The sequence below is a fragment of the Pteropus alecto genome, unplaced genomic scaffold (genome assembly GCF_000325575.1).
Source record: "Pteropus alecto unplaced genomic scaffold, ASM32557v1 scaffold199, whole genome shotgun sequence".
In the NCBI taxonomy this organism is placed as follows: Eukaryota; Metazoa; Chordata; class Mammalia; order Chiroptera; family Pteropodidae; genus Pteropus; species Pteropus alecto.
The window spans coordinates 367,727-376,970 of record NW_006442489.1 but is presented as its reverse complement, the minus strand read 5'-3'; the positions used below and the strand labels follow the sequence as shown (position 1 = coordinate 376,970).

The 9,244-nt window shown below is 43.5% G+C and overlaps 1 protein-coding gene across 2 annotated transcripts in view; it reads left to right on the top strand.

The window, feature by feature from the left end:
* The first annotated feature begins 5,577 nt into the window (after nucleotides 1–5,577).
* PYGB (glycogen phosphorylase B) overlaps nucleotides 5,578–9,244 on the top strand; it is a 56,106-nt gene continuing 52,439 nt past the window's right edge. For both annotated transcript variants that reach the window (XM_006921504.3, XM_006921503.3), the window contains exon 1: nucleotides 5,578–5,910. In XM_006921504.3, the coding sequence (XP_006921566.1) occupies nucleotides 5,668–5,910 (243 nt within the window). In that variant the 5' untranslated portion in view covers nucleotides 5,578–5,667. The remainder of the gene's footprint in view (nucleotides 5,911–9,244) is intronic.

The window sequence follows — 9,244 nt, the reverse complement described above, 5'->3', positions numbered from 1 at the left end:
CACTTCACAATCATTGAACAAGTAGCAGACTGTAGACCCAGCTAAGCATGAGACAGCATCCTACTTGAAAACACCTACAAGCTCTGGTGCACACTGGGAAACTCCTTGGTGCATCTGATAGGGTTCCTCCTACAACAGGTACCTGGGTGCTGGGGTAGAAAGGCTGCCTGTGGCAGAGAGTCCCAGATTTGCACAATAAAAATTAAATTAAATTAAATTAAATTAAATTAAAAGTGCTGGAAATTAGGCAATTGAAATCCTGGATTCGGGGCTTTGGGATTTGTGCTTATAGCAAGCCCTACAGGGAAACTGCCTTAGAGATTATCTGCACCTCTATATGCTGGGTCCTAGGTGTCTTTCCTATATTATGATGGTGTATATAGTGTGCTACATTGTGTTACTATAAGTAATGTTGTGTCCTTCTCAGTGCATTAAATCAGGAGGCATATAGCATTGGTTTGTCCCTTTACTGGTAATGCTAGGTTGGATCACTTCATGAGGCTGGATTCTCTTTCTGTTGTAAAGTGCCTTTTCCCTTTTAGAACTAATAAGGTAATCTGTGGAGTGGTACTTTGAGATTGTGAATATCCTGTTCCCCTAAAGCCTTTGTCCAATAGTTCTAACATCAACTCCTACATTTACTTGGCATCTTTCTATAGAGAAAAGCTTCTTTCTTTCCTCTCCACCCTGCTTTTATTGCCTTTTATTATCACTCTGGTCTCATGGACTTTTTTTTTTTTTAATATCAGCGTGTAAAAATACATGTTACTAAGAATATCTGGTTACCTTCCCCAGTCTAGGGAGAGCCCCAATCCCACAATGTCATTCTAGCTAGTGGTCTTCATTCTACTGAGCTTTACAATTACCAACCTCTCAGAAACAATGCTTTTGTTATTTGCCTCCTGGTTCCAGAAAGGCCAGGTCTGTGTTCACTTGCAAACACTTAATTGACCAGCACAGATCAGCCAGCAGCATTGCTGGGATCCCAGACAGTCTTTACTCTAGGCACACGCAGTCTCAGTGATGCTTCTGAGTCACTCTCTTAACCAATATTTATTGAACCCTTGTGATCAATGAGACACTCATCAGGTCCTCAGGAAGCTTAAGCCTAGCCCACCAAAAATGTCTGTTTTCCACACCCAATTTCTTTTAGCTCCCACAGCATTTCATTCCACACACAAGACATCTTTCATCTCTGTTTCTGAAGCACATGACTAGCTACAGAGTCTTAAATACCTATGTAAAAGAACTTTAAAGGTAATTTATTATCTCCAACAATACAGAATAGCTCAGTACAATAGTAACTGAACCTGGATCAATATCTATCACTTCTTAGTAAATTAATTTTTTTAAATGATCTCCCCAAAAGAGGAGAAAGAGATTAAAGAGAACCAATCAGTATGTAACAAGGCAGCTTGGCTGAGCTCACAATGAGCCAGGCTGTCAGAAAAACAATTTTTTTTCTTGGAGGGCCAAATCTGAGCTCACTTTCATTTCATGTTTCCTGTTCTGAAGCCATATAGTTTTATTGTTGAAACAGAAAATAAGATCCAGATTCCTCACCAGGGCTGACCTGGCCCCTACACTTGGCTTCCCACCTCCGCTCTGAATCCACCTGCTGGCTGTATAGGGGAGGAAAAAATTCTTCTTTTCTACCCATCTCAAATTCTCCAACTGGGGCACTGTAAATTAGACTGGCCAAGGCAGATTAACAAGAGGAAAACAAACATGCTAATAAGCATATTTGTTGCCCATACACATGGGAGTACCCACAGATGAGAGGTTAGAACCCACTCAAATGGGTGGTTAGAACTTGGCTTTATGTATTATCTTAGGCTAAAACAAAGAAAATGCATTTTGGGGTCTTTTGGGCAGGGAAGGCAAGTTATGGGAAGGTGACCAGGAAAAGCATGGTAAACAAAGGTCATTTAGTTTTTTTAACTTATTTTTCAATTATAATTGACATACTATATTACATTAGTTTTAGGTGTACAACAAGACATTTACATACCTTATGAAGTGATCATCCCGATAAGTCTAGTACTCATCTGACACTAAACATAATTATTACAATATTATTGACTATTAGTAAATTTTATATGCAGACTTAAGTTGGGAGAGGCAAACATCTCTACAAATGTAAATTTGCTTTATAAATGTAATTTTTCTTTACGAAAGGAAAACTCATATCTTGATTTTAAAGATTTTCCTGCTTCTACTGTTTCTCAATGTCCTATATCAAAATAATTCATATACCAAAGTGGCATTTTCAGGGTGGCAAATTCTGGTAGCCCTCAGGTATTCTCTTTGCTCCACCTCCACTGGACTTTCTGTTCTATGAACTGTCCAAATGGGTGCCCAGCTCAGGGCCTTTGCACTTGCGTCCTCCAGATTCATTCATTCATTAATATCTTTAAGCCTCAATTCAAACATCAGCTCCCACTAGCCACTCAGCCTGCTTTTCTTCACAGCACATATAACCAACTCAAAATTATTTATCTGAAAATGGCTGAGGTACTCATGAGCTCACTTATCCGTTCCAGTGATACAGCGGCCAGAGAGAAATGAGGGGACACAATTGTGAAAAGACTCCTCCCTGCTTCAACCACACACATTATGAAGATTCAAGACTGGACTAAATGACATAATAGAGAGGATGATCATGGAGTTCTCAGGAGAAAGAAATTACATCTGCGTAGGAGGATCTTGGAAAATTTCATAAAAGAAGATTAGCCATGAAGGATGGATGCAATGACTTAAATTTTACTTAACCAGGAGTAATAAAAAAAGAACTAAAAGTCAATTTGAGTAAGGGAGAACATATAGTTCTTAAATCAGCAACCATTAATAAAGTCTATGGCCTCTAATTTTTCTTACATTTATTCTAATTATAAAATATGTTATAGAAAAAACAGGTAATACAAAAAGTATGAGAAAAATAATAACTCCTCCTGATAATTCTGCCATTCAGCAATAACCAGTGCTTATGTTTTGGTATAAATTTGTGTTTCCAACACAGTTGCCAATTTAAATGAAATAAAATTAAAAACATTACTCTCATTTCTGCATCACATCCTTCTTATTTCTGTCTTTCCATTTATCCTTACTGTACCGTCCTTTACACCTTCCTAGTTAGTTATGAAAATTGTCATTCCCTTTATAACACAATAGTTTATGATATTAACTTTGAGTAAAGAGAAATTGTGGAGTGCTTATGCAGTGAAGCAGTATGTGGTCGAGGAGTGAATCTTGGTGGTATCCTTTACTAGCTGTGTGAGCTTAGGGAAGCATTTTAACTTCTCTGCAGTTCTGCTTCTGCATCACCAAGTGGGGACATAGGAGGCTATTTGTGGGGGTTAAGAGTTAATACATCTACAGAGCACAGTAAGGATCAATAAACATTAACTCTCCCAATTCTTGCTCATTGTGCTCCATAGCTGGGCAGTCAAACCTTTGCCAGGTTTTAAGTATAACCTATAGCACAGCAGAAAACATCTTTGTACAACTTGCTTTTGTTTTTTGAAACTTTCCTTGAAAACTATGCCCCAAAGTGGCATTAGTCTGCAGATTCTCTATTCAAGTTGGGCAGCATCACTGAGACCCTCACAGTCCTGCCATTGGTGACAGAAATTTCATCATGCTGGCTTAAATCCTGAGGGAATAGTTAATGCAAGATAGAATTCAAGAGCTGGAGTAGGTGGGTATGTGCAAATGTGGAGCACAGAGGGCATTCCAGGTGTATTGTCTACTGAGAAGTCTGCAGCTGGAAAAGTGTCCAGGTAAGAAGATAACTTTGAAAGTAATGTAGGGAGGAGGCAAGAGAATTAAAAATGTTAATCAAGCCACAATCAGAGACTGCAATAAGCTGATCAGCCCTGCAGCCAGGCCAGGAGGACATCTTCAGAACAGAGGAAGATTTCTGCTGGGTTACTAATAGCCCACTCTCCACACCTGAGAAGGAGAAACAGGAACCGAGAGTCATTCTCTATGACCAAAACTATGGAGAACCTATGGATTACAGGCTAGGAACTGCCAGCAGGCCTTTCATGCTACGTATTCTTACTTTTTCATGCTACATACTCTTCCCCTTCTTCACTGTATGTCAATATCAAAGGAAATGGGTTAACAAAGTCTTTTAGATAATAACACACAGGAATTAAGAATGATATATAAACTGAATTCCCAGAACACTCAGGGTCCCTCTCAGTGCCTTTTCTCTCTGTTCTTCTCATTGTCCCTCTCCCTCTCTGCCTCTGAGAGGAGACTACACTCTGTGGAGTGTTACCCCTTTTCTAATAAACTTTCCTTTTGACTCTAACTTTGGCATGGGTGTTGAATTCTTTCCACACTCTCCGCCAAAGGACCCTCTTCTTCTCTCTGTGCAGGGCTTGGTCTCCCCGCAACTTGGAGAAATTTGCCTGTCCTACATCAGAAGCATCACACCAGGAAAACTCCTTGCACCTGGCCTTTGATAACATCTCTTGTGGGCAATTTTGACCTCACTATAAGTTAGGAACCTTGAGGCCCATCAGTCTAAAACCATCGGGGCAAACCTGCGGTCGCACTAACTTGGATTTACTGACCCACTGCAATGAGGGAGCAGGTATGCAGGGGAACAAAGGAAAAGGCTGAGTTCAGGGAAGGGGGGCTCTACGTGAAACTTATATGAAGCTGTATTCCTACAGGCTCAGAGAGATGCAGGGGTGGGTGCGAAGTGGGCCCTGTTTCCTTGGAACCACCATATTAAGCAGATGTTGGAAGCTCTGCCCAGAAACCCATTCTAAAGCTCAGAATGGAAGGGGCAGCACCTGTCTGAGTGAGGCCAGAGGTGGATGTGTCCTTCTTCTTGATTTAATTTAAAGGGCAAAGTGTCTGAAGGCCAGTGATTTTGGGAACAAGGTTTCTCAATAGATAAAGAAGCAGTGGTTCGTCAGAGGAGGAGTCATTGTGACACTTCAGGGCCACAGCATGCCCTGAGGAAAGCTATCATCTCCTATTCACTACCAGTGTCTGTTAGCCTAGCCTGAGGATCACAGGCAGATTGGCACTTTCTCAGTACAAATTAAGTTTTGCTTTCTTAGGTGGTGTTTTCAGAGCCACCCGGGACCTCAAGATGAATCTGCGCTGCGCCACTAAGTGTTGGTGGCTGCCTTTCAAGTGTGTACTGTTTCCCTTAACGGCCTCACCCCAGCATCCAGAGCTCTCCAATCTGGTGCTCCTGGGAAGGGCATGGGACACAGGCCCCAGAAATCCCAAAAGCTGGGGTGGGGGCGTGGCGGGGTAGCGTCTTTTCCTTGTTTGCCCTTGGAGGGATAGGGACAAACAGGACTGCAGCGTTGATTTCCAAGTCGTCCAGCTTCTCCAGGCTCCACACACTTCTGCCAGGCTTGGCCATCTTGGAGTCAGCTCATGGGTGGCCGTGTGCAGGACACTTCAGCTTATCTATGAAATGGGAAGCCACCGCCAATTTCCAAAGATTAAAGCCACGCCCCGCGGACCCGCCTCTCCGGGAGGCCCCACCCCGCCCCGCCCCCGGCGCAGAGCGCAGGCGCGGCCCGTGCCAGCGGGAGTCGCCGCAGCCCTTGGCTCCAGAACTGCTTCAGCATCCTCGGTGTTCGCGTCTCCTATCTGCTCTCCTTCTCCTCTTCCTTCTCCTCCGCCGGCGCGATGGCTAAGCCGCTAACGGACAGTGAGAAACGGAAGCAGATCAGTGTGCGCGGGATCGCGGGACTGGGCGACGTGGCCGAGGTGCGGAAGAGCTTCAACCGGCACCTGCACTTTACGCTGGTCAAGGACCGCAACGTGGCCACGCCCCGCGACTACTTCTTCGCCCTGGCGCATACCGTGCGCGACCACTTGGTGGGCCGCTGGATCCGCACGCAGCAGCACTACTACGAGCGCGACCCTAAGGTGAGGCGGCTGCCGGAGGCCCGGTGCCCTGCCTGGGTCCCCCCTCTCATCCTCCTGCGCCCGCTGCTTCACCCTGAAAAAGGGTTCCCTGTCTCTTGAGCCACAGGCCCACGAGAAGTGACAGCAAAACGCTGCACGGCGCCCCAGAAAAAGGCACGTTAGGCCCGTGCCTACCGAATGTATCAGTTGAGCACGATCACCCCAGTCCGCCCCCAGTCCGCAGCCCAGCAGTGGCCCATACACCGACCTGTCGCCGAAGAATAGCCTTGGGTGGGGCCTCACCTTTTCGCCTCCCTTCCAGCCGCCGCAGTTCTCTGGGAGTTAGCCAGCTTTGCACAGGCCTGGCCCGGTACTTCCTTCCACGCCAGCCAGGGCGCAGAGCGCGTTCGGGCTGTCTCTATCTGTGGCTTGCGGGCGGGGCCCCAGGGGGTTTGGCCTTAGCCCCCCTCCTCTGTGGGCTGAGCAGCAGCAGAACCCTTGCGCGAGGAGCCTGGCCTTGCAGAGGTCCGTTGCTCCTAGCAATTTCCGAGCCCTGGATCCTGGCGGAATTTTCTGGCCTGTCACTAGCTGTGGCTGCAGAGTCGGGGCTTCCTCCTTCCCCTACCCCCGCCCCCTCCCCCAGCCTTTGTTTTTCTGCACGAGCATGTGGGAGAAAAGGGTACTGGAACCAGGCCTGGGTTCATGTGTTGTTAGGGGGGCGAACTCAGTCATCTGCAGGGAATTGTGGGGCTTTTTTTGGCTAAGTAGTGATTAGAAGAAAATCTTTGGAGGTTTCTAAAGCAGGATGAGTTAGAGCTCAGAAAAAGGAGCCCATAAAGAAGTCTCTGTCTTTGAGGTTTCCACATTTTTTTTAAACAACTTTACTTACCTTAAAGTTCATGGAGGTTAAGTAATTATTACTTTTTATATTTTGCAAAAAATTATGCTTACGGTAGAAAAATACAAAATACATAAAAGTCACTGATAGTCTCCATTACTATCAATTAGTATGTAGATATTTTAACTATCTATGTTAAAATATAGGTGTATGTCTTTTCAGATCTTTTTCTACTCCTAAATATATATACATAGTTCTAAAAAGCATATTTTGTATACAAGTTTGTGGCTTTTCTGTTTCATTCAACATTTGTAACTTTTTCAGCAGCTCCAATTCAGTAAGTATGCTTCTCCAATATCATTGGTAGTTTTCAGTTTGATAGGTATATCATAGGCTTGGCCAGCCCCCTGCTGCCAGGTCTTTCTGTTATACTTGACCATGGATTTTGTCCTTTCTGCTATACTAAGTGTGAAAACTGGCAAGGAAAGGACACACCTGTAGGCCTGAAGTCAGTTTGCAAAGATTTGACTTGCAGTGTACACCTGGGCACTGGGCAGTAGCTTTGTATTTTAGAGGATTTTCATTGGGCATTAAAAAGGTTTAATAATTGCTAAGAGAGATTGCTTTTCCAAACTTATTCTAGGGCACTCTTTTTTCTAAAAGATGGTTAAAAGGACAGGTTTGTTGGAATACCAATTAGGCTTCTTCATATTTAGTATGCAAGACAGTGTAGAAAGAAGTGTTACCAAATGGCTAAAACGGGTTATTGCAACAAAGGATGACTTTGCCAGGGAAACTGGCCAGGAGGCAGTTGCTCCCCCAGAATTCCCTGCTGATGGCAGAGCTCTGCTTCACAACATCATTTTTATTGTCCATGTAGCAGATGACAAGGGTATGGCTTTGACCGCATATTCAAGGACATGTCCTTGGAGCTGGAGCTGGAGCAGGACACACCCCAACACCTTAGGGCTCTGCTTAGAGTTTATATATCTTTAGGTCCTGAAAAGGCCAATGATGGGCTCAAGGATTACAGAAATGACCTTTTACAAACAGAATTAATCTTTCTCACAAACCAGGTTTGCTGATCCTCAGTGAGTGGACTGAGTTTTGGTTGTCTGCTATGGTGGCTACAAGTAGAAACCTTTCTCTCTTTAAAGAAACCACACAGCCTGTAAATGGAAAGATGTTTGCCTAATCTGGACAGGAAGGCCATTTTAAAAAAGAAAATTAGAATTTAAGTGCTTCAGGCTGGCTAATTCATGTTGAAAATAAGCTCCTCATCTCCCTTTTCTGCCAAAGTTACACGTTTGCATGTAATGGACCTGAAACAAGCCCCACAAGGGTGGGAGTGCAGGAGAGTTGGGCTCCCAATAAAAATCCTGCAGAGGCATACCCGCCAGCCCCAGGAATAGCCTCAAAGACTTGCGCCATCCTACTTCAGACTGGGATAGACTCCCTATCTATTCTTAATAGCGTGCTTTTATTTATTATTTTTGTCTTTTACACACATCCAAATCCTTATGATTACTGGAGGGAAAATTAGAAACTATAGGTAAGCCAAAAGAAAAAAATTAACTGTAATCTCACCACCTAGTAATAACACTGTAAATGCTACAAACATTTTGTTTATCTTTTTTCTATACAAGTAGAAATATTTGTTTTTGCTACACTAAATAGTATTGTGCTCTACCTATTGTTTTGTAACTTTTTTAGCACTCTTTATTTGGTAATAGCAGAAACAATTGAAACTCAGGCCTTGGTAGCAGATTTTTCACGCAGCCTGCCACGCAAATTAGCAAGTAAAAAATCTGACTAAAATTGAGAGGTGTGTGCTTGTTAGGAGGCAGGACCTAGTTCTAAAGACTGTTGAGGAATTCTCTGAAGTGATGGCAAGTTTGAACTCCACTCTAAACTCAGGAATGGAATAGAACTGGATGGTGAGAGATGACTCACATGAGTCAAGTTCTTTTAGTCCTGGCTTTGCAGTTCAGCCTATATGACTTCTGAGCTCTTAACCTTTCTTGGCTTCAGTTTTTCATCTTTAAAATGAGGGGGATCGAGTTAGGTAATCTATTTCTGAGTCCCCTTGCTATTCTAAAGCATGATTTTGTGTTTGCGTATAAAATGTGTCCATTTTATATTGACATTTCATCTTTATCCAAAAAGAATTTCAGAATGCTTAAGCAAGATATAAGACAAAAGCTTCAAATTAATAAAAATATCTCAAAGAGAACGTTGGGGCAGAACAGTCAAAGTAGGAAAATAGTTTTAATTCAGGATACAAGGTCAGGAGACAAAATGGAGACATAAGATCAGGCAACCAGAGCAAATGGCAGCAGATCATACCCAGTATTAGAATCATGGAATCTCTGTGATAAATTCTACAATGAGTAAGTATGAGATTTCTTCCATGGGTCTTTAAAGCAGATGTTGTGCAGTGTGGACAACTGGCCTAACTACATCCCTGTAGTGAGTGGATGGAATAGCCAGTTTACTATGTGATGGGCCAACTGCATT